Source organism: Danio rerio, chromosome 13, assembly GCF_049306965.1.
Source record: "Danio rerio strain Tuebingen ecotype United States chromosome 13, GRCz12tu, whole genome shotgun sequence".
In the NCBI taxonomy this organism is placed as follows: Eukaryota; Metazoa; Chordata; class Actinopteri; order Cypriniformes; family Danionidae; genus Danio; species Danio rerio.
Window position 1 is genome coordinate 12,846,850 of NC_133188.1, and position 26,867 is coordinate 12,873,716.

At 35.8% G+C, this 26,867-nt stretch overlaps 1 protein-coding gene across 3 annotated transcripts in view; it reads left to right on the forward strand.

Annotated features, from left to right (window-relative positions):
• atp10d (ATPase phospholipid transporting 10D) overlaps nucleotides 1–25,578 on the forward strand; it is a 59,544-nt gene extending 33,966 nt beyond the window's left edge. The window contains exons 11-23 of one of the 3 annotated variants that reach the window (XR_012388674.1): nucleotides 185–361; nucleotides 2,287–2,923; nucleotides 7,572–7,669; nucleotides 7,790–7,916; nucleotides 7,999–8,183; nucleotides 14,866–15,136; nucleotides 15,507–15,583; nucleotides 17,161–17,286; nucleotides 17,384–17,584; nucleotides 17,687–17,767; nucleotides 19,450–19,554; nucleotides 21,315–21,990; nucleotides 22,091–22,916. Coding sequence is in view for 2 of the 3 variants with exons in the window: in XM_005156574.6 (XP_005156631.2) it covers nucleotides 185–361; nucleotides 2,287–2,923; nucleotides 7,572–7,669; nucleotides 7,790–7,916; nucleotides 7,999–8,183; nucleotides 14,866–15,136; nucleotides 15,507–15,583; nucleotides 17,161–17,286; nucleotides 17,384–17,584; nucleotides 17,687–17,767; nucleotides 19,450–19,554; nucleotides 21,315–21,502; nucleotides 24,477–24,705 (2,502 nt within the window). In the remaining variant the exon portion in view is untranslated. 3 annotated transcript variants of the gene reach the window in all.
• Nucleotides 25,579–26,867: the final 1,289 nt, after the last annotated feature.

The following is a 26,867-nucleotide window of genomic DNA, read 5'->3' on the forward strand; positions in this document are numbered from 1 at the left end:
GATCTTTTACTAGAAACAAATGTTTGTATTAGCAGATCACATGACGCAAGTAAATGTCAATCTTTAAAGATAAGGCTATGTGTTTATTAGGAGTAATTGGCTCTCTTGTACATGATGCAGCAGGTGACATGTGCCTACTGGTATGGATGTGCATTGGTGTATTTAATTGTGGTTTTCTCCTCAGGAGTGTGCCGTTGTACCAGACCCTCAGCTTCATATGAAGCTCAGCACACTGTCGTCTCCCATGCGTTCCCCTCTCCGACCGGACGCTGCTGAAATCTCACTTATCCTGGACTTCTTTCTTGCTCTGACAGTCTGCAACACCGTAGTCGTTTCTTCACCCTCTCAACCAAGACATGTGGTATGATACATATATTTCCTAATGTTCAGCTATAGTCTTGAAATTGTGGTGAATCATTCACCTCTCATGGTTTACACCATGTCCAAACAACAAGTGACAAGATTCCAGCAACAAGCAATTTGCCAGTTCGCATCAGATAACAGAAACATTTAAATACCTGAGAATAGCGTTCTGCATTCTCAATGAAATGGTTTATAATCAGTGTTGCCAGATGTAGCTGACTGAATCCAGCACAAAAATCTAAAACCTGTTGAAAACCAAAAAGCACCACCCAACAATCTGTAGACTACTGTAGTCTCGTTGGGAGATCACAACTGTTGTAAGCGTTTGTGTGTGAAGAACGGGGCTATGGCATCTCTTTGGGAGATCATAATAGGTTTGTAAGTGAAGATCGGGGCTGGCGCTGACCACCCAAATTTTCACTACCCGCCTATGTCATTTTTTACCCCCAATAACAAAATCAAAACCGCCCAATCTGGCAACACTGTTTATAATCTAATTAATCAATGTTGAATCTCCTTAATATAATAAAAGTTAAGTATTTCATGTTTGCTAGTTTTTTCAAGATCAAAGTTAAACTATCTGCTTCCACTATTAGTATAGCTATGAATGTCACTTAAAATATGCTTCTGACTTGTTGTTCCAGCTGTGACGTCACAGAAAAAAAACATTTTCTAAAATAGAAGCATAATGACACATTATACCAGAGAAATATTACACATCCCAGCATCACATTGGGTCTTGTGTAGTTAGGACACAGTGTTACACACCTCAACATATTTTAGAGCGGTAGTTTCCAACTATTTTAAAGAGACCCCTAATTTAACTTTCTTTAACAACATATCTTTCTCCTAATGAATTGTATAGCTTGTTTCATATGCAAACAAAACCTAAAGACCTAAATGGTCTACCAAAACCGAGAGGTGTGACCCAGCCGAAAGAACCATGTTCCTCATGAAGTTACAGTTGGGTAAACTAAAGGAGGGGTCATATCCTTTAATGTAACTGGTTCAAAGACAAAAAAAAAAAAAACTAGCAGATAGAAAATTATAATTTACTCACCATTCACTCACCCTTATGTTGCTACAAACCTTTAAGAGTTTTATTTTTCTGATGAACACAAAGAAGATATTTTGAGGAATGCTGAAAATGCATGAAAATACTATGGCATCCATAGTAGGAAAAACAAGTACTATGGAAGTTAAGGGTTACAGGTTTCCAGCTTGCTTCAATGTATTTTATTTTGTGTTAAACATCAAGTGAAGAGTGAGTATGAGGATGACAGACTTTTCAGTTTTGGTTATCTCGTTATTAATTGCAACAACACCAGTGTAAAGATTGAAAAAAGAATAATAATTTAATGTGATTTTATTTTATATTTTTTAGTACACATAAAATGCTGATTTTCAGTTTGCATAATAATGCATACAAGCTCATTCTAACCTTAGTTTTGGTCTAAATGAAATTGTAAATGCATTTTTTGACTTGCAAACACTTTAATTAAATAAATATATTTGATTTATGTGATTGTAATGACTATTAAATAGATAATTTGACACTCAGGAATTTAGTTTATCAAACTAGCATCTGTTTCATTCATTTTTTGAACTAGAGTGAGTTTGGTAAGTCCTCGATTTTTGGAGGAAATTTAAAACGATTTTTTAAGAATGCATCTTAAAATTCATCCTCATTAGCACTTTGGCCAATGCTGCCAATGCCAGCTCTACGTAAGCTTGTATTAATGTATTATTTTGATTTGATTCAGAACAAGCAAACCAAGAGCACCAACCTCGTAATTAAAACCAAACAATTAAATTACTGTGCTTTTATTAAATGGTCAAAGTGTATTCATAGAGATCCTGTGTAGCCTTGTATATGGCTTGCAAAAGTGATCCTTGTATGTGTATTTTATTTTGTAATACTAGGTTCAGATGCCTGTGGTTCGCACCCCGCTGCGCTCTCTAGAGGAGATGAAGGCCATGTTTCAGAAGCTGAGTCTGCCCCGCTTTCCCCATTCTCCAAATACAAACACAGATACTCCTCCTAGCCTTACCAAAAAACTCTTCGCCCGGGGGCGTTCGGCTTCCTACTTCCCAAACAGCAACCCACAAACCCCCGTCACACCCTTAGAGTCTCCTGTCAAACTCTCTGGCACTCCATCAGACACTCCGCCAGCTCTCATCCCTCCTGCTCTGTCGTCCAGCGGGGCATGGGGCGAGGATGCGGAGGACAAAAAACAAGCCAAAGATAACGCTGCAGATGAGTCTGAGAGCGATGATGAAGATGAGGAAGAAGAGTTGCTGTACGAGGCGGAGAGTCCCGATGAGGCGGCATTGGTGCAAGCAGCAAAGGCTTACGGATGCACTCTGCTGGGCCGGTCCCCAGAGCAAGTCCTCGTGGCCGTTCCTGGCACCGGACCGCTGTCTATCTCTCTGCTGCACGTACTGCCGTTTCATTCTGCCCGCAAGAGGATGTCTGTGGTGGTGCGCCATCCCCTCACTGGAGAGGTGGTGGTTTATACAAAAGGAGCAGATAATGTCATTATGGAGCTAGCTAAACAAGGTAAGTGAGGTTATGTTCTTGCTTTACTAAAATAGTTTTTCACAGGACAACAAAAACATCAGCATTTTCGATGTTGCCAAGTGTTAGGTTTAAGGTAATACTGGTAATACTCTAAGAAACGATGTAATACTTGAGCAGGGGTATACTCTTAGCTAGCAGCTTGACACCACCCACAATAAGTGGGTTTAGATCAAAAACAACATAAAAAAGGAAAACAGCAGTTATGACGTCATCTGTTAATATGATACTTAGAGCTGTGGCGCAAGATTGTTTGAGAATTCAGTTTAGAGATTTTAAAAATGCATCACTATTCTCTCTTGAAACAATTCTGAGCTTCGTTTTTAACAGCAGATGGTGCTGTAGGCTAGTTTTTAACTGTATAATTCAATTCAATTCAATTCGAACTGTATACTCAAAAGCTCACGAGGAAGAGCATTTGTGCGTTCCGTTTAAAGGGCAGCAATGATGTGCTCAAACTTTTTAGCATAAAGGGCCAAACACCAAATGTCATTGAGAGCCACGGGCCGAAGATAGATATAATAAACTATTTTACATTAAAGTTGCCATGGGTAATTTAAAAACATTTATAAATTAAGGGAAAACATTACTTTGAATCCTATTAATTAATTAATAAATTTTTATTATATATTATTGCATTAAAAAAAATAAACAATCACATTTATCACACATTGTAGTTCAATGCTGAGTACATTAGTAAAGCAGAATCTGCCTTTGCCTTAATTTGCTCTCCAAAGTCTCTGAATTGTCCTCTATCCGTCAAGTGGCAGCATGTACATTTTAAACTAAATCTGACTTATTTACACCATTTAAATTTAAACGGTTAGCTTATTTGTAGCTTAACAATAAAACAAACTTATAAAATGTTACATTAAAGTTGAAATAGGGGCAGCCTGGTGGCAGCTGGGAGCTCTGGTTTCCTTCACAAGTCCAAACATGTGGTATAAGTGAATTGGGTAAGCTAAACTGTCTGTAGTGTATGAGTGTGTGTATGGATGTTTCCCAGTGATGGGCTGCAGTTGGAAGGGCATCCACTGTGTAAAACATATGCTGGACATATGCGACCCCACATTGATAAATTGACTAAGCCAAAAAGAAAATGAATGAATGAATGAATAAATATGAAATGACATTCTCTAAACCATCCCAGTTGTCCTTGCTCTCTTCTTAAATGGGATGGTGGGCCAAATCAAAGGTTACCATGGGCCAACTTTGGCCTGTGTGCCCTAATTTGGGCATCTCTGATCAAGATGCTCCCTTTTTTTAAAAAATAGTTCACCCCAAAATGTAAATTACGCTATAATTTATTCAGCTTCAAGCCATCCTCTGTGTATATGACTCTCTTTTTTCAGAGTAGTTTTATATTTTATTCTGTATTCTGTAATGCTGTATTATGGCATTGTGTAGTATTTCTTCTTCTGAAGCTTCCATAGTCTTAATGCTAATCCATATACTTGTTTATAGAGGAGAGTGATGTGTTATATATTTCTTTCTTTATTTTTTATTATAATCTAAAATCATTGACTTCCGCTAGGGCTGTGCAATTCATCGAAAGTTCGATTTCGGCTTCTAACGATTATGAAAATCATTAATCGAGATAAAACGATTATTGCATCATATACCGCCCCTTTTACATTTGTTAATCTGCAAATCTCAGGTTAACGTGAATATTACTAAAAGCATGTACTGTAATGTAACGTTTGCAGCATGGGATGCGCATCAGTCATTGATGTACATTCAAGTCATTCATGTTTTTAAAAGCGTGAAAGATGGCATGCTGTTGCGCATGTGTTCAGACTGCATGATTTTCAAAGTAGTCCTGTCACAGATGTTTTCACACTGCATGACTATCTGGGCTGGCATTTCGTCGCTGCTTTGTTTACACTGCAAGATGGATCGGCAACAGGGACTTTCACATTGCATGACTTTACTATAGGAAGAATCGCCGACAAGTTAGTCCAAACTACGTCTCACAGCCAAAAACACGTAGTATATCTTTTGTTATTAACTACATAATGAGAAAGAAACCTTTAATGGGGTAGAAAATGTACATATTTGCTCACCTGGGTTTAAAGGGAATTAGCCATTTCTCCTCAACGTTGATAATAAACTAATTTAAAACTGCATATACAAGCAATACTTCGTAAATAAACACTAGAAAGCATAACTCAAATTTGCGCACAGCCACACCAACACATGAGGAGGCCAGAGCAGTGAAAGACCAGAGCATACTGCTACTCTGAAGCCACACTACTTAAAGGGGCTGATGATTGGAGTGATAAGGTGCAGCTGTGGACCATGTGGGTGGCCTTCAATGTGTGCATCAGAGAGGTTCAAGAAACAGTGGGCAGGGCTTCAGGGAGCAAGTCACAAAGATTTTCTACAATGACAGTAAATAATATTTTATTAGATATTTTTCAAGGTACCAGTATTCTGATTAAAGGGGTAGTCCACTACGATATCATATTTTAAACTTTAGTTGATGTGTAAGGCAGCTGTGTAAACATAAACAACATCTCTGAATGTAAAATGCTCAAAGTTCAATGCAAAGATCTTGGTTTTTACAGATTTAGCTTAGCAAAGCCTACAATGAACGAATTTTGGGGACTACAAAAAAATACTTCCGGGCCTTGTGAGATCACAAACGTACCTTTACCGCGCACACACACTGCGCAGCTAAGGGCCGTGGCCAGAGGCGCTGTAATGTTATAGCAGAGGGAGCTAAAACACGTCCAAATGCTGCTGTTTCCACAGAGCTTCGTCTGTTTCTGTATTTGGGCTTCCAAAGGACACGACACAAAGACAGAAGTGCTTACAGTTCAATATTAATTATGTTCCAGAGAATTATAAAATACACAGCAAGCATGATTTAACAAAACAGCTCCAGAATCTCTGCTGGTTCAGTGCTGGATTCGGTTAAAATCTCTTCAAAGAATAAGCAGCTCCAACAAGCAGAAGCTGTAAACTCTGAGCCACAATCTGTTTGTGTTTTCATTTGCTAAAATTGATTATGACATGTACAGTGTCTAGCCTTAACGGTATGCTGTAGCTAAGATGTAAACAATGGTAAACACTGTTTGGCACCGATAACAATTTAGCTACAAATTCATATTTATCAGTCAAATTGCTGTGCACACACACACACACTTTACCAGTGCGTGCATGTCTCTCTATAGGCAGCTTTTTCATGCGTTTTACATCTCAGACAATAAACTCACAAAAGATATGTGAATGATTCATATTACTTACACATGCATATTCCAAATATATGTGAAAGACATCGTGTAACATTTTTTAAAAATACAGGAGAGCTCGCCTAACTCGTGTAGCAGCAGAAAAATCAATCAAGGCTCTCACAGGTCGCATCCCACATCTTGTGCTTTATTCTTCTGTCAACAGCATCACTGTATATTAAAGAAAATAACCTCATCCAAGCATTAGAGAAAAATAAAAATAAACATCGCTCCCGCGCACATGCGCTTCTCATGTTACACGCGTCTACGGACAGTTCACACACACATACACACACACACACAATTGCAAACTCTATTAAAGGAGCCGCACCCCATTTTCACTCGTTACAGACACTTGTCAGATTTTATTTTAGAGAGTGGGCATGACGTGGAGCTGATCTGCAAATCGCAGCACATTATGACACATGACCAATCAGAGTCAATTGAGGACGGGCATTTCAGAGGAACTAGGAAATATATCAGTCGTTTTCACGTTACGCTGAGTAGCTGTGTATAATCAAAGTGAGATTTATGAAAAAATAACCTGATTTCCTTCAAGTGAAATATGAGCACACATTGCTTTGCATCTTATAAACACAACCAAGCATTAAAATTACATTTATTACGATTCAAAGGCTTAATTAGGGTAATTAGGCAAGTCATTGTATAACAGTAGTTTCTTTTGCAGACAATCAAAATTATAATATAAATAATTAAATATAAATATAAATATAATTAAATAATAAAATATAATTAAATATAATTAAAATATTTAAACCTGCTTTCATTCTAGCCTAAATAAAACAAATAAGCGTTTCTCCAGAAGAAAAAATATTTTAGGAAATACTGTGAAAAATTCCTTGCTCTGTTAAACATATTTTGAGAAATGTTTATTAAAAAAAGATTCAAAGGAGGGCTAATAATTTTGACTTAATTGTTTAATCAATACATAATCGTTTTTACAATTATGACCAATATAATCATGATTTTAATAATCCTAATCGAGCAGCCCTAACTTCCGCCAACTCACCTGAACTCAGTTTTGTTTGCATGAATGATGACGCAAATAGCTGCGCTGTTTAGTTCCGCATTGGTGTGTAAACATTACATCGAACATTCATAGAACATGGGTTATTGTTTTATTGAGGGAGAATTATCTTGCCTTTATTATCGATATCGTTTATTGTCCTGTCATGCTTGTTAAACATTCAGATGCAATATTGTCCCACCATTGTTAAACCATAAATATTTAGTTTGGCTTGCGTGCGTGTGTGTGTGTGTGTGTGTGTGTGCGTGTGTGCGTGTGTGTGCGTGTGTGCGTGTGTGCGCGTGTGTGCGTGCGTGCATGCGTGTGTGTGTGTGCGTGTGCGTATGTGCCTGTGCGTGCGTGCGTGCAGCTGAAGATGATTTCTCCAGGGAGGTTATGGAACTGACGCAGAGACACCTGGACCAGTATGCAAGAGAGGGACTGCGCACTCTCTGTGTTGCTAAAAAAGTACGTCTTTCACTCTCACTTCTCTTATTTGAATGATCTTTTTTGCATAGACAGCATGTATTAAAATGTCTCTAACATGATATCAAATTTTGGTGGTAATCATTGGGATATTATGGACAGGTGTTGGGAGAGCAGGAATACGAAGCCTGGATGAAGAGACACGAGTATGCTGAAACCAGCATTGAAAACAGAGAGGAGCTTCTGCTTGAATCTGCTGAGAGACTGGAAACTGATCTCACGTTGTTGGGTGAGAAATGAAGACAATGAGGACATCAATGGAATCTTTTAATATGTTGTTTGTCCTAGGCTAACTCACTATTGACTTACAGGGGCGACGGGTATTGTAGACCGCCTGCAGGAGGAAGTGCCTGAGACTATTGAGGCTCTTCAGGAAGCTGGGATCAAAGTATGGGTGCTCACAGGGGACAAACAAGAGACTGCTATTAATATTGCTTTTGCCTGCAAACTCCTCAGACCCACAGACCACATACTGATGGCCAACTGTGACAGCAAGGTAAATAGACATGTTGGATGAAGGTAACTGTAGGGAAATTATATATATATATTACTTTTATAAATAGTTGGAACAAACTGACCACTTGTTCCAGACTAAAATTACATTGTTGTAAAATAAACACATCAGACTAGTGCAACATTTGTCAAGTAGGTGACTCTTTAAATAAAACTTGACACTCAAAGGGCTCTATTTTGACGGTCCATGTGCAAAGCGCAAAACGCAGGGCGCAAATGCTTTCAGGGCGTGTCAGGACGTGTTTTTGCTAATTTAAGGACGGGAAATCTGTCTTGCGCTTTGGCGCATGGTCTAAAAGGGTTGAGTTCATTTTCTTAATGAGTTATAGGTGTGTTTTAAGAATAAACCAATTACAGTCTCATCTCCCATTCCCTTTAAGAGTCAGCTGCGTTGCGCCAAGAGCGCATTCGCTATTTACAGGACGTAAAGTAAGTCTAAGTGGAAAAAATGAGCATTTCACAAGCAAACAGATTAGAAACCAAAGAAAACAAGAAAACTGTTAAACAGAGCATTTATTGCGTTAGAATGAGAGATAATGGATCACTTTCACTTTCGCTCTTGGATAGGGAAACCTTTACGCACAGATATCAATTAGTCTATAAATAATTACTTTTGTTTGTTAAGCGCAAATATTCGTTTCAAAACTATTTCTAAATTCAGTTCTAATTTTCAGCAAACGAATAAATGAATAATAATAGCAAAATGTGCTCAAAAACTTGAGTTATATCCTAAAACACATGCTGTGCCCCATATGGTCTAAAACCTGACAGGTGGGCAAATCTAAGCTTATTTTTAATAAAACAAATATAAATATGGATATAATAAATAATACTGCTAATAATAATAACATTATACAAAAGCAAATTGTTATGAATGAACTAAAAAAGCCTCCCGAGATGAATAAGACATAAAAGCAGTGGTTTTTATATATGTATGTAAGTTAAAAAAATAATATGTTTTGTAATATTTTAATCCTTTATATTTATATCCTATATCTATTCTTATTATATCCTATATATATATTCTTAATATTTAAATTTTTCATATGTAAAGATATTTGCCTATTGCTCTCTTGTGCGTATTAAGCAGTGCGTAAGCGAGGCGCAACTCTGCGCCGGAGTTTAGACCGGGTTAGTTTTGGTCTAATGAAAAATCTATTATAGTTTCTCAAAATAGCAACGCACCAGCGGTCCGCCTTTTTAGACCAGAACGCCTATGGGCGCAAAAATGAGCGCTAATGCATTTGCTATTTAAACAGCGTAGTGCAAAGCCTCAAAACGACACTTGCGCCAAGCTTAAACTACCAAAAGACTACTGTGTCACGCCTTGCGCCACACTGCGCCGGGTGTATGATAGGGCCCAAAGTGCTTTACACATTAAGGGAATCTCCTCATTCACCACCAGCCAGTGGGCATCATCCACCTGGATGATGCAACGACAGCCATATAGCGACAGACCGCACACCAGCTGATTGGTGGAGAAGAGAAGCCAATTATGATATGGGGATAGTTAGGAAGCCATGAAGGCCAGTGGGAAAATTTGGCAAGGATGCTGGGGTTAAACCCCGAGACTTTTTCGAAGGACATCCTGAGGTTTTTAATGACCACAGAGAGTCAGGACCTCGGTTTAACGTCTCATCCGAAAGACAGCGCTCACTTAGCAGTATAAAGTCCCCTTTTACTATACTGGGGCATTGGGACTCTCACAGAATGCAGGTTGAGTACCCCCCTGCTAGTCTCACTAACACCATTTGCGACAGCAACCTAGCTTTCCCATGTGGTCTTCCATCCAGGTACTTGTTGTTGACCATGTAAGAGTTGCAGGGAGCTAACTGCCAGCAGTAAAACATGTATAATATTTTAATTCACTCCACAACAAATACCTTATATTTTGAGAACAGAGCATCACTCTGAAAAATGTAAGTTGGAACAAACAGAAGTTAGAGAGTCATTGGATTTATCCAACATTTATTTCTTTTACTTTTTCTTTTACTAATGGCACATTGGTAGTTAACCATCTCAGCTCCTTGAGAATGGAGATTCATGACTAGTGCAAAGCAAGACATGTGAAGTTTATACAGTACAATGTGTTTCAAATGTTTGTGTCTTTGTGGTGTACTAATACAAAAATATGGCTGCATCTGAAAGCATTCCAAAGCTGAAACACATCATAGCACAACCGTATCTAAATTCTGCTTTACATCTCTTAAGGTCAACTGATTTTGAAGTCAGCATTGATGTATCCTTCAGCATCTGACATTGCAATATTCCGTCATTGTTTGCATGTTTACATTTTGCTTCATAAATTAATTGCTTTTACACTATAAAAAATATGGGATACCCCCCAGGCGAAACGGTTAGTTATGATTATTATTATTATTATTATTATTATTATAAACAAAGGATAGAATAAATATTATGCATTAGATAATAGTTAAAATTAATAGCTAATATAAAGAAATTGAATCAAGTTATCAAATCTCATTAACCTTTCCTTCACTGTATAATGTATTCTGATTAAAGAGCAGCAAATTAATATCTTACTTTGATTGTTCGTTTGATTACATTAAATAACAGAGGTGTCACTTTAAAAATGCACACATCTATGATGAAAGTATTCGATTGCTTTCCTAACTTTTTATGCTCATTTCTTTAAAAGAAAACCCAGCAAGATTGACATATTCAGATATTATTATTATTAATAGGTGTTTATGTCTGTTCAAACAGTCACACGCGGCTACATGAACTGACTGTTTTGTGGATTGTTAAGAAGGGCAACGGTGTCTGTAATAGAAAGAAAGGAAATCCCAATGTTTTTATATTTATTTTTAAGTGTTTTCATGTCTAAATAAAATTTAAAGCACTGAAAAGATTTACATTTAAGAACAAAGGGCGTCCGCTGGTGGTTCAGCGATATGGGTTGCATATAGGGAGTATTGGCTCTGTAATGTTTCTTGCCACTCTTTGTACACTGTAAAAAATGCAGGGTTCCACACAATTCATTAATGTTGTCCCAACGCAAATCGATTAAGTTAACTTAACACTTTTAACTAATTTATGTGGATTGAACATAAAAAATTTAGGTTGTCCCAATGAAATCTCAAGAATTGTGTTTTTTCAACCTTTTTTTATTTTATTTTAAGTTTTTAATAAGTAGTTTGAACAACTAAAAAAAATGTTTTTTTGAGTGTAGAAAGATAAAATATGGGAGAAATAGAGAAAAAAATACTTCACGGGATGAGAACGTGATAGAATTGTACAATGTAGGAAAATATTTGGGAAAACAGGAGGGTTTACAAGTATGCAACAGCTGTATTTTTACCCTGCTATAAATAGCATTGGCCACTCAGTGCAGTTACTTGACAGCACAAAACAAAATAAAACTTGATGAAATGGTAAAAATTAAAGTTCAGAATTTTAAAACTAATGAGAACTGTATGAATACTAAAGCAGTGTTGTGTTAGCATTTTATTATTTCTTCCTTTCTATAAATAAATGTGTTTGAGATTATCTGAATAAGTTGGTAAATAAAAGTCAGGAGTGGTTTAGTTGAGGTGAGAAAGCTGTCTGTCCCAATTAATCAAGCGGTGTCATAATACAAAACAGGAAATTTGCATATGTTACATAAAGCAGCGGTGTATGATTCTTTCAGTGAGCACATTAATAATCAGTTGAACATCAAAGAGAACACCCTCTTCATCTTAAAATGTTGTGCAATTGCTCGTCAATGTTTTTGCAGGAATTATGCACTGATGATGTTGATTCCCGCTTAAACTGCATTTTAGACATCATTTATCAGATTGTGCTGGAATGTTGACTACATGCCTTTTTGCATAAGTGTCACGACAACAGATAAACTGCTGATGGTGATGCAGAAGAACATGAACAGGTGTACTTTGACCAATAAGTGAACCGTTTTACTCACTGTTGAGATGCATTAAACTTTTTTTTTTCAAATTATGAAAGTGAACAGAACCAAGAAAATAATAACAAACGATACAGTCAATAGTCCCGCATTGTAGTCGAAAGTCCCTATTTCAGAACATCAACAATAACATAAAGAGCAGTCTACAGGGCTGAAAACACTTAACAAGAAGGTTTTTTTTAAATTAGCGATTACATAAATTATATTTATTTCATTTTGTCCGTCGTCACCAATATTCTAGTGGTTAGTGTGTCAGCACATGCCACCTGGGTGCTCACGAAGACCCGAGTTCGATTCCTGACTCGAGGTCTTTTGCCAATCCTTCCCCTCTCTCTGCTCCCCACGCTTTCTTGTCTGTAAATCTCCACTGTCCTATCAATAAAAGTGAACCCCCTAAAAAATACATTATTATGCAGTCAAGGTTTAACATTGTTAGCCCCCTTAAGCAGTATTTCTTAATGTATACAGAACAAACAATCGTGTAAACAATAGCTGTTTCCATCCAAAGATGCTAATTAAATTTATGCGCAAAACTGGAATATTGCATAAAAGACGTGTGAATAAAGCTGCGTTTCCATCCAATAAGTCCAAGAGAACTAAATCGTCACTTTCTAATTAACTGGCGCCAAATATCATCAGTAAAAACAGAATTTGCTACGATAGGAGAAGTTGCATCAATTTTTCTTTATTTAATAAATGACTTGCGCCTTAGAAGACACTGCCGACAGGTAATGCACAAGTAATGAACAATGAATGATATATTAACACTAATAGTGAAGTGATTAAGGCTTTTTAGAATGACCAAAACAACGTTTCAGATGTTTTGCAGTGTGCTCAGCCTGCTGGTTTGTTCATTCACACATATCACATGATCTCTTATAATAAAATCACATCACTTTTTTTGAATTTACATACTGGAATTTTTTCGGTAAAAGTGTTTCCATCCTAGTTTATGTGCATCTTTTCTTACTGAACAAAAAGTTTATCAGTTACGTGCAAATGTATTTATGCACATTTTCATTTTCAAAATCTATGCACATCGATGGAAACAGCTAATGACTTGCCTATTTACCCTAACTTGCCCAGTAAACCTAGTTAGCCTAGTTAAGCCTTTAAGTGTAACTTTAAGCTGAACAGTGTGTTGAAAAATAACTAGTAAAATATTATATACTGTCATCATGGCAAAGATAAATGAAATCCGAAATTAGTTTTAAGTAGGGCTGGGCAATTAATCTAAAAATAATCTAAATTAGCATTGAGAACCTATAATCGATCAAATTTTTCCTTGTCAATTATTATTTCCCTACTGTGTGTGGAGTCCTATGACCTCGCTCTGTTTATACTTCTGCGTCAAGCGCAAGCATATGGTCAAGCATATGGTCCTTCATGCGGTCTATACGCCTCACCGTGGCCAACGCCGACACTTTCAAAACCTCACAAAGAAGGCATGCAGTTAAGGCTAATTTACACTTCTGCATCCACTTTGAAGCCACATTAGATCTTTAGTCAAGCCTTACTTTGCACTACACTGATGGTGATTGGAAGCTGTGCCAGAGATGCTTTAAGAAGGAATATTTTCCATTACATTAAAATTCTTATTTACATTAAAATATTTACAGAAAATGTTTAAATTTGTTTACAGAAGATGCAAGAAATGCACTGTTATATTATAATGTTATAAAATAAAATATTAATTACAGGATATACAAGGGTTACTTTATTTAGAAATGATACTGCTTAATTTTAATTTTCATTAAAACATTAAAAAATATTTTGTTTGGTTTCCAAAGGTACAAGTTATTTTTTTACCTTTTGTAAGAAAAGTGACTGCTCGTTTTAGGCCATTTTTGTTTTAATTTCAGTTGTTCAACATTGATGTTTAATAAATAATCATAGAATATAGGCAGTGTGTGATACCTTCAATTATTTTAAAATCCAGCAATGCACCCTTTATTTAAAGTGAGAATTTTTACTGTAAAAAACTTCAGTAAATATGTGCAAAAAAAAGAAAATAATCATTCATTAATCATAACCCAATTAAAATGTTCAATTAATTGAGATTTTGATTTCACCCAGCCCTACCTATTAGTACTATTATGTTTCGAAATGTGTTGAAAAAATCTTCTTTCTGTTATAGAGAAATTGGGGAAAAGGGTAACGAGTAATAATTCAGGAGGGCTAATAATTCTGACTTCAACTATGCAGTTAAATTCAGAATTATTAGTCCCCCTTTGAATATTTGTTCTATTTCAAATATTTCCAAATTGATGTTTTACAGAGCAAGGACATTTTCACAGTATGTCTGATAATATTTTTTCTTCTGGAGAAAGTCTTATTTGTTTTATTTCAGCTAGAATAAAAGCAGTTTTAAGGTCAAAATTATTTTAAGCAAAATTTTTCAATAGTCTACAGATCAAACCATCATTATATAATAACTTATTACCCTAACTTGCCTAGTTAGACTAATTAACCTAGTTAAGCCTTTAAATGTTACTTTAAGCTGTATAGAAGTGACTTAAAAATATCTAATCAAATATTATTTACTGTCATCATGGCAAAGAAAAAAATAAATTAGTTATTAGAAATGAATTATTAAAACTATTATGTGTAGAAATGTGTTAAAAAATCTTCTTTCCGTTAAACAGAAATTGAGGAAACAAATAAACAGGGGGGCTAATCATTCTGACCTCAACTGTATATATTATACTATATTTTTTCCTCTGTGTTGTTTGTCCCTCAGGAAGCATGTGAGGCTCGACTTCAGGAGTTGCAGCTTGAGGTCCAGCAGGTCACAAAGGCAGACGAGCCTGAAGGAGACTGTATCTCTGACTGTGTGCTGGTCATCGATGGCCGTACGCTGGACTATGCTCTGCAGAAGGAGCTGCAGGGGGCGTTCCTGGATCTCACATGTTGCTGTCGCTCAGTCATTTGCTGCAGGTCGACTCCCCTGCAGAAGAGCCAAGTAGTTCGGCTGGTCCGAGACAAGCTTGAGGTTATGACCCTGGCTATAGGTGAGAGAGGGCAGCGAGGGGTCTAATGAAGGTTGAGCATCAGTGTAAATTGGCCCGTCATGATTTTGCCTAGTACGACGCGATCGATGTTGATCCTGGAACATCAGTTTTGTTTGAAAATGTAATCCATACCTATTCCCTAACCCTAAACCCAACAAAGGCTGCAAATTATTTATTATAATAGTTGTAGAACACTCACGTAGAAGTGCATAAACCTAACCTTAAGCCTAAACTTAACATAAATGGTAAAGTATACTTTAATTCTGGTTGATTGACATAGATGTTTATTTAGAAACATGTCCTACTTGGCGAAATCAGGTTGGCGGTGTAAATTGTGGGACAAACCGAAATGTGTGATTCTGATGTGTAGGTGATGGAGCTAATGACGTCAGTATGATTCAGATGGCAGATGTTGGCGTTGGGATCTCAGGCCAGGAGGGCATGCAGGTACAAGCTGAAAACTAGTTTCATATTATAAACATTATTACTCTCCACTTTTCACAAATCTTTTTGGCTTTATTTATTCTGTTGAACACCAAAGAAGATATTTCAAAGAATGTCATTGACTTCCATAGTATTTCCTTTTCTTATTAAGTCAATGGCTGCTGGTTCCCAACATTCTTCAAAATATCTTCTTTTGTGTTCATCAGACATTAGAATGAATAAACGGTGAGTAAATTTAGATATTTAGGTGCTCTATCGCTTTAAGAATTTAATACCTTGCAATTAATGATGGTTAATTTGAGCTGGATAAACCTCAATCCACAGGATGATGTATAAATGTGTAATTGCATTATTAATCTTGGCTAATTATGACAAAATTCAGTTCAGAAGTTGGTAAGACTGCTGTAGCATATTTAAAAGAATCTCTTGCTTTAGCATATTTAAAAGAATCTCTTCTATTTAGCAAGTCAACATTTATTTGATTAAAAATACAACAAATAGTGAAATATTATGACATCTTTTGTAATATATAATCCTTCAGAAATCACATAAATATTTTGTATTATTGTCATATTATATTATGCAGTTTTATTCAGTTTTCTACATCCACATTAAGCTGTTTTTACACAATCTACATTGTAAAAAGCTCAATAGAAATAAAGATTAATTTAATTTAAACCATTATAAAAAACCAACTCAGATTTTTTGAGTGATATACAATACTTTTGAGAATTTTTGAGACTGCTTGATTAATGGATTAAAGTTTAATGCATTCATTATTAGTGATGCTTACTTTAAAAAAAGCAAAAGCAAAAAGGAAATTTTTCAAAACCATTAAAACCAGCAAATAAACTTTTAAACTTATTTTATTAAGACATTTAAATGTTTGTTTAACAAGATTTATATAGATAGATTTCATAATATAATTTGAGCTTGAATCACACTACTGTTCTTACTGTAATTCTTGATCAAAACAAATGTGTTGCATACAATAATGTTGATGTTTCACTGCATTTCCACATTCATAAATTCATTTTAAATTGCATTTCTTTATGAAGTCTTCAAATTAACTGGACATTTGTATATATTTTCTTGATAAACAAACACACAACACAACATGTTTGTTTCTTTGTAGTTGCAGAAAATTAATTTGTGAAGAATCCACTCTACTTTTCTTCAGGAAATTATCCAGATGTTAAATTAATAATATGTATTTAAATAAATCACATTTTACTGCCTAACTGTTACTGTTACATTCTTTAATTGAACCCAAAAAAAGGATATTTTGAAGCATGTTGGTAACCATTAACTTTAATATTTTTTGTACTCTGTACCATTTTTGAAACATTTTTCAAAATATCTTCGGTTTGAAACCACTTAGGTTTTTCACTTAGCACTTTTTGGGGGGTGATCTGTTTATTTATATGAATTCATATAAGTTCATATGAGTTCATTTTCTTATTTTAAAGAGAAACAAAATGCACTTTACCTTACCATCCTACCTAGTTTGGATCCTTTCAGTTACATTTATAGTTAAAGCATCTCTAACTGTGTATGTTGTCTTTTCTGTCCATATATAGGCAGTGATGTCCAGTGACTTTGCCATCTCTCGATTCAAGTTCCTGAGAAAGCTGATTTTGGTTCATGGTCATTGGTGCTACGCCCGTTTGGCTAACATGATCCTCTATTTCTTCTATAAGAATGTGGTGGGTAATGCACAAATTTACACAGTTCCTCATACAGCCGTTATCTTGCAGTCCTGACTCGTTCCTCTTCTTCTTTTTTTCCTCTCTGTTTATGTAGATGTACGTGAACCTGCTGTTCTGGTACCAGTTTTTCTGTGGATTTTCAGGCAGCACCATGACCAACTCCTGGGTCCTAATTTTCTTCAACCTGCTCTTCACCTCTGTTCCTCCACTCGTATACGGTGTGCTGGATAAAGATGTGTCTGCAGAGACGCTCCTAAAACTGCCCGATCTCTACAAGTCTGGACAAAACTCACAGGTGGTCATTCTGTCACACACAGCGTTTCTGTTTTTCATGTTCAGCTCATCAGGTGTTTTAGATATGGTCTGAAAATATTGATGACTTTTGTGTGGTTTTCAGGCTTATCTTCCAACAACCTTCTGGCTGAACATTCTCGATGCCTTTTACCAAAGCCTTGTCTGTTTCTTCATACCTTACTTTGTAAGTCACTGTCAAATTCTTCATTTAAATGCCCTGATATACTTTTTTAAAGTTTTTATCTGTAGTTCTAGTCAGAGTCTCATCTCCTATTCCCTTTAAAAGTCATGGCGCATTTGCTATTTACATGGCAGACTTTGTAAGTGGAAAAACTGAATGCTTCACTAGTGAGAAAACAGTTAAACAAACCATCTGCATTTCTATATTCAGTTTTAGTTTCCAGCAAACAAATAAATGAACAATAATAACAAAGTGTGGAGCTATAATCAAACACATGTCCTATTCTTATGCCTCATATGGTCCAAAACCCAACAGATGGACAAACCTAAGCTTTTTTTTATTTAAATTAAATATAAATATGCATATAATAACTAACACTGCTAATAAAATAACATTATACGAATACAAATTGTCATGAATAACCTGAAAAAGCCCCTGAGATGAAGGCATGGAGGTAGATTTTTTTTTTTTATGTAGAAAATAATAATTTTTGTAACATTTTAGTTCCTCAAAATAGCAACACTAGCCAACATTGTGCCTTAACACACCCCCTTTCTCAACCGACACACCCATGAGTCCACAAAGCGGTGCGAATGGATTTACTATCTTAACAACGTGGCACAAACAGGAAAATTAGGTAGCAACACATCGCACCAAAAACCCCTTGCACCTTATTGCGCCAGCTGTATAATTGAAGCAAACTGACTTGCTTAGATGTTACGATGGAGCAAATACACAACAAATACATATAAAAGTTACTGACAGATTCTGTAATAAATTTTAATGTTAAACATTTAATTTTTAAATAATTTTGACAATATAGTACCATTTCAGAATACATAACGGATAGACAAGTTCAGATGAGTCTTTTTGTATGTTAGTTTTAGCTGTGTCTTGATTGTCGACTGACATTATGACTGCTGAGATCCTTCAGTGTGAAATGGGGTTCATGTTCTGCAGTCTGACAAGAGTGCATCATAAAGGACTATTTAGAGTGCCAGTATCGTTTATACCTAAAATGACACTAGTGTCTACTAAAATGCATCACTTTTGTTTAATGTTTTTAGTTATGTGTGATGTCATCAGAACAAATAGTGGAAATCAACCAGAGAATAATTCCAGGTTGGAGTAGGCAGAGCCTCAGAGCTACACCTACCTGTTACTTAATTAATTCATCTTTGTTTATTTCTATAGCGCTTTTACTATGTAGATTGTGTCAAAGCAGCTTAACATCTAGTAGATTGAAACTGTGTCAGTTTAGTTTTTAAGAGTTGAAGTTCAGTTCGGTGTGGTTTAATTTTCACTGCTGAAAGTCCAAACACTGAAGAGTAAATCCTTTGATGCTCAGCTCCACAAGTCCCAAAATCAGCATTGACTATTTATAGATTAAACTTAAGACTAAAGATGTTTACCAGTAAAAAAAAAAAAAGCTAACTTTTGTACTAACAGTTTCAAACTCCTGAAATGAAATTCTATCTGACGTCACACCAATTCTGCCATTTTAATTGCATTGTTCCCGAATTAAATTGAAGATTGTATTATTTTAAATGTACATTAAGATTGTTTTTGTTTGATTTTGTTTCAGTTTTGTATTTGTAATTCTTGCTTATCTATTCGAGTAATTCTGTTCCATTCAGAGCGTTACTGAGATATAACACATCGTATTGTTTTTATATGCTATGCAGGCGTATGCAGGGTCTGATATTGGGGTGTTTTCCTTTGCCTCTCCAATCAATGGCTCTGCTCTCCTCATCATCCTCCTGCATCAAGTCATAGAGAGTCGCACATTGGTAAGTCAGTCACACTTGCTCTTGGAATAATATTAATCTATTTATTTCCAGATTTGTTTATAATCTGTAAAGCAATTTAATATATAATAAAAAAAAATTATTAAGCAACAAATCTGTGATTTCTGAAGATCAAATTAGACTGGAGACTGGATAGGTATTGCAGTAACTGCATTTCTATTTCACAATATGACTGTTTTTACTGCATATTTACTGTAATAATCAATATATAATATAATAAATTAAAAAATACAAAGTTAGCATGCATAAAAGACTATTTATTTATTTCTATTTAATTAGTAACACAAGTATGTGAAAACATGTTCACTTATAACTTTAGTTGCATATAAAGTAGCTGCATATAAACTAGGGCTGCACATTATATTGTTTCAGCATCGATATCGCAATGTTTGCATCTGTAATAGTCACATCATAGGATCTGCAATGTCGAATCAAGAATATAGTTGAGCAGGAACCACAGTTGAAAACGTTCATTTAATTGTAAAGTTTTTTAAATGTTTGTCATTTGCAAGTGTTTTTAGAGGCTTGTGACTGTGTGAACAATTCAAGTCAGGTAAATCATTCAGGCACAAGAAATACTGTTTGTAACTATAAAAACATTTATTTGAATTCTTTTATACTTGACATTTAATTATTCAATTTGTGTTCCTGAATATTGCTAGACTTCCCAAAAAGTTTATTCACTTGTATTTTGCTTTACTGTGTTTATCAATATTTGTAATTGGTTTATTGTATTTTATGCAGATGCACTCTGCTACCAAACCATTTCATCTGGTGAAACTGTACTCAATATCGCAGGAAAAAATAAGTATTGCAATGTTAGTTTTTTTCCAATATTGTGCAGCCCGATTATATATTAGTTCTGATAAAGCACATGTTCGACAATTACTTATTCGGCATGATCATGGTTACATCTTTTAACTTTATCCTACAGTATATCTATATATATATGAAGCAAACTGTTATAACATCTAGCTTACTAGTTATTAATGAATAAATTAATAGCTTTATTTCAAATAAAGAGTTTATTTAATCGAAAGCCAAAGATTTAAGTGAATGTGTTTACCAAACTAAACTGTTACCATGTAGTTATTGGAAAACCCTTGACCAATATTGTAAATCTGACATCTTTCTTCACCCATGGTGAAATCTTATTGCTACAAACTAATTTCCTAACAACTGTACATGAAAGACAAAATATCTTTTGATTGCTTGTATTCCTCATCAGCCAAATGGGCTATATGCGTTTAATTGTCATCACTGCCTGACTGAGATACGATATAAATCGGGTCTCAGACCAAACAAAAAGCACTGCATTAAATTATATTTTTCCGCACCATGTCTTTAAAATAGGGAAATTAATTTTACCCCTGTATTTTCAATGGAGTTTCCGTGCTGGCCTGCTGCTAAAGACGATACTTTCATTTAAACAGTCTTTTGTCTTGTTTTACGCTTGAACAGCTAAATGAATGCTTAAGTCTATTTAACTGATTATATTTAAATTACATTAAAACATCTATGCTGTAAAAGGAACCTTATGAAATTGAATATAGTCACATAAAGCTCTCACCCGAAGTTCATCATTGGCTGAAAAACACTAGCTGTGCATATAGCCCATTGCACACCACTCTAACAAATGCTGTTTAGACACTTTGGCATAAGCAATTTGCAAATGGTACCACTGTAACAATGTCTTTGTTTGTGAATGTTCTGCTAATGCTTGTCTTATGTGATTTTTGCAGACTTGGATACATGCCTCATTGCTGATCTTCAGTGGCCTGTTCTATTATGCGTTCGTCCTGTTGTTCAGCATTACATGCGTCACATGCAATTCTCCAACAAACCCTTACGGCATTGAGACAAAAATGATGTCTGAGCCGCTTTACTATTTAGTATGCGTGCTTACCACAGTCCTGGCCCTGCTGCCAAGGTATTACACATATCCTGGAAATAGTTTACTCGCATACCAGTCATATGACCACAGTAGCATTGCAAAAAACTCACCTCTGACTTCTCACTTCTGACACACTTGACTGGCCGATTAATTTAAATAAAACCAAAATTACTAAATGATTTATTAACTCATAAAGACTATTTATAATATATATTTAACCAGAGTGAAGCATGGCTCACAGTGGCTGCAGTAAAGGCTGCATTTCAACAGCTACAATTCTGCTCACATTAGCATGCACCAAGAGTGCAGTATTGTATGTTTCCATACTTATCTGCTTGTTAAGTCGTAACGTATGGAATACTGTTTCCACTTTTTAGTCATAGTAATCACACATTAAATTGAATTTGATATAAAATCATGGTGTACACTTTAGTCTCTGGAATCTCAAACACCAACATTTTAACAATTTATAAAAAATTAATCACTTTCTGGCCATCGCATATTAGGCATGGATATATATATATATATATATATATATATATATATATATATATATATATATATATATATATATATATATATATATATATATATATATATATATATATAAATATATATATATACACGTCACACTTAATAAGTGGATAATGAAGCACATATCAAATGACATAAAAAAATAACAGTTTCCCATTAAAATTAAAGTTTTTATTTATTTATTTTAAAAGCAGTATGTCCTCACTATTTACTCACAATCAAATAGTCCTAAACTTTAACTTTTATGAATGTCTTCCTTGTGTTGAACATAAAACGGGATATTCGGAAGAATTTTTATAAAAAAAAAAAAAAAGCAGCCATTACCATTCATACTAGGAACAAGAAATACTATGAAAGTCAATAGCTGCTTCCTTTGCTTTTAACAGAAGAAAGAAACTCAAACAAGTAGAGGATGAGTAAATATTGAGAGGATTGTATTTTGGGGTGAACTATTCCTTCACTGTTGTAATAAATATAAAGTTCAGTGAATTTCTTGCCAAAATCTGCAGATTTCTCTTGACTGCAAGGTAGAAATTTGGTGTGTGTGTGTGTGTGTGTGTGTGTGTGTGTGTGTGTGTGTGTGTGTGTGTGTGTGTGTATTTATACACACACACACATACATATACATATATATAGTTTATGTCTGTTATTATCAGTGATTATCCTGAAAAATGTAAATCTGTGAACATGATTATTTATTTTTTCCTTAGTTAAAGTTCTAGAAAGTATACTGTATTTAAATTGTGCTTTTTATTAAATAAATGTTAACCAGATGTACATTTCACACATCAGAGGAGCAGCATTTATAATTATAAATATTTATAAAATTTTGAATTTTGAAAATGTATTGAGCAAACTTTAAATCTTCTGCCAGGCTTTTTTTATCTTAAAAGGATATTCACCCAATTCACCCAAATTTGAAAATGTACTCTCCCTCTAGTGACCCCATATGTTCAGGAGTTTCCTTTTTATGTTAAACTCAAAAGAAGATAGTTTGAAAAATGATAAGAACTTTTGACCATTGACTTAATTAGTAGGAATAAAACAAATACTATGGAAGTCGATAAAACAAATACTATGGAAGAAATGTTTCCAACGTTTTTTATTTTGTGTTCAACAGAAGAAAGAAACACAAACAGGTTTCTAACAAGTAGAGGAAGAGTAAATATCGACAGGATTGTATTCCTTTACTGTTATAATGTTAAATAAAGTTGTATGATAAATTTCACAGAATTTCTTAAATTCTCAAAATTCATGTTGTGTATAATAGCCTGACACTTTTGGCGTCTCTCATTTTTGCTACTTTCTAAGAAAGTGCTGCATGCATCATTCACAGTAAAGGAAGGAACCTGAATAACACTCGGCATGATTAGAGATTAAAAAAGCAGTGGTACGCCTCTGTCATTTGAGAAATGTTACTAAAATGTATCCTTGTCAAACAAGTTTTCAGTCTTTCTCCACTAAATAGATAAGATCTGTACTTGTGTTACCATGACAACTGTAGAGCTAATTGTCTTTCCCTAGAGATCACATTTTCAGAAATGAATATGATGTCATCATTTATTTATTCTTCACTTGTTGCAGACCTGGTTGAGCTTCTTCTGTTAAACACTGCCAGCAGCTAGCTCTCTGCAACTCTCACATGGTCGCCCACTGAAGCTAAGCAGGGCTGCGCCCGGTCAGTACCTGGATGGGAGACCACTTGGGAAAGCTAGGTTGCTGCCGGAAGTGGAGTTAGTGAGGCCAGCAGGGGGCACCCAACCTGCGGTCTGTGTGGGTCCTAATGCCCCAGTATAGTGACGGGGACTCTATACTGCTCAGTGAGCGCAGTCTTTCGGATGAGACGTTAAACCGAGGTCCCGACTCTCTTTGGTCGTTAAAAATCCCAGGATGTCCTTCGAAAAAGAGTAGGGGTTTAACCCCGGCATCCTGGCCAAATCTGCCCACTGGCCTCTGTCCATCATGGCCTCCTAACCCTCCCCATATCATGATTGGCATCTCATCACTCTGTCTCCTCTCCACCAATCAGCTGGTGTGCGGTCGCGTGCGGTGTGCCGTCGCGTCATCCAGGTGGATGCTGCACACAGGTGGTGGATGAGGAGATTCCCCCCCCCATTGTGTAAAGCGCTTTGAGTGCCCAGAAAAGCGCTATATAAATGTAACAAATTATTATTATTATTATTATTAATATATATGTACTCAAGAAAGCTGGGGAAAAAACATCCACTGACTTCCATAGCATTTTAAATTTTTTTTTTTTGTTAAATTTTATTCAAGTCAGTGGCTGCTTTTTTCCAACATTGTTTCGTGCTAATAAATGCATAAAGTTTAGAATCACTTTAGTATGAGTAAGTGGTGAGGACATTTTCATATTTGGGTGAACTACACATTTAATTTGAGTTTAGCCTAACTTTATTGCAGACGTGTGATTGTTAATGATGGTGCAATATATTTTTTATTTCTTTCTGTGTCACAGGATGCTGTCTCGTGCCTTCTCTAACACTATTTGTCCGTCTGACCTGGTGAAAGCACAGAAAATAGAGAGACTTTCTGCGCAAGACTATTCCTCCAGTTTACAGAAGTGGAAGGAGAACAAAGCCACTCAAAGGGTGTCCTCAAGACCCGTCCCCCAAAACCTCAGTGTGAACGCTGACATCCCCAGTTTAACAGAATGTGCTGCTGAGGGAGGCGCCGTTCTCTCGTGACCAATAACAAAGTCGCCTTTGATCATACAAACATGGTCATTCAATTAAATAGTGGCCATATATGCTTGCACTTTAATGATAGGCAGATTCTCTGGCCAGTTAGGATCCAGAGCTGGCTTTCCTCTGCCCAGTAAGAGTGTTTTCAGAATGAACTGCATCGCAAACTCATTCTCGTTCTCGGATCGCAGAACGATTTGGATTCTTGGAGTCTGGCTTTTGGAGTCAAAAGAAATGCCGAGAACTGTTTACATTTCACATGGCTGTGCCTGTGACACTTTTATAGAATTAAACACACACACACTCCCGAATAACACTGAAACTTATAAGGGTGAATTGTTTTGGAGGGTGTGACCAAGATAATGTGGCTACTTAGCTCCAACTTTAACACTCCAATAATGGGTAAAAAAAGCTTCATACTTGCGTAGGCCTTAAAAAATGAGCTTGCACACTTCAACACTAATACATGTGTAAACATAGTCTCATAATTACTGTTTTAATATCTAATAACGGAGAACTTTGACACCATGAGGCCTTTGAATTCAAGACTTTTCATTAATTTTATACTAATACATTATTTTGAATGTATTTGAGGTCCTTGATGTTCATTTTTGTGTTCAGTCTGAAAGTGAATAACTGCAAGTGGACACGTTCAGTATTTGATGATAAAAGCTAGAATGATAAACTTTTTTAAAAAAAAGTTGTATTTCTACTGCAGAAAATGTGAATGCTTGAATATTGAAAATGTGATTTGTTAATTCAGAATGATCATCTAAGATGAGCTGAAGTCACTCACTTGGAAACATTATTTATAGTCATTTTACATCACATGTACATTTTTGTCAAATATGCAATAAAACAAAACTGAAAACTTAACTTGTGCATGATGAGTATGAACATACAAACCTGCTATACATGTCTTAATATACACTCACCAGTCACTTTATTAGGTACACCTTACTAATACCAGGTTGGCCCCCTTTTGCCTTCAGAACTGCCCTAATCCTTCGTGCCATAGATTCAACAAGCTACTGGAAATTTTCATCTGAGATTTTGGTCCATATTGACATGATAGCATCACACAGTTGCAGCAGATTTGTTGGCTGCACGTGCATGAGAATCTCCCAATCCACCACATTCCAAAGGTGCTCTATTGAATTGAGATTTGTTGACTGTGGAGGCCATTTCAGTACACTGAACTCATTGTCATGTTCAAGAAACCAGTCAGAGATGGTGACATGGCGCATTTTCTTGCTGGAAGTAGCCATCAGTAGTAGCCTACTTAAACTATGCTGTGGAGTTGACACGATGCTCAATTGGTGCTAATGGGCCCAAAGTGTGCCATGAAAATATCCTCCATACCTTTACACCACATTCACCAGTCTGAACTGTTGATACAAGGCAGGATGAATCCATGCTTTCATGTTGTTTGTGCCAAATTCTGACCCTACCATCTGAATGTTGCAGCAGAAATCGAGACCCTTCAGACCAGGCAAGTTTTTCCAATCTTCTATTCCAGTTTTGGTGAGCCTGTGCAAATTGTAGCCTCAGTTTCCTGTTCTTAGCTAACAGGAGTGGCACCTGGTGTGGTGTTCTGCTCCCATTCGCCTCAAAGTTGGACGTGTTGTGCGTTCAGATATGCTTTTCTGGATACCTCAGTTGTAACAAGTAGTTATTTGAGTTACTGGTGCCTATCAGCTCGAACCAGTCTGGTCATCCTCCTCTGGCATCAACAAGGCATTTGCGCCCTCAAAACTGCCGCTCACTAAATATATTCTCATTTTCTGACTATTCTCCCCAAACCCTAGAGATGGTTGTGCATAAAAATCTCAGAAAATCAGCAATTTCTGTAATACATAGACCAGCCCATCTGGCACCAACAAACATGCCGCATTCAAGGTCACTTAAATCACCTTTCTTTCCCATTCTGATGATAGGTGTGAACTACAGCGAATTGTCTAGACCAGTGGTTCTCAAACTGTGGTACGTGTACCACTAGTGGTACGCAGAGGAATCAAATGTCATATGTACATGCTACATATATTTCAAAATGTATTAAAAATTATTTATTTATGAATATGACATATACTAATATTTATTATATTATTATATAGCCTATATTTCTAAGGTCCAGGCAACATTTCCAGGTGTTGATGAATTTACTA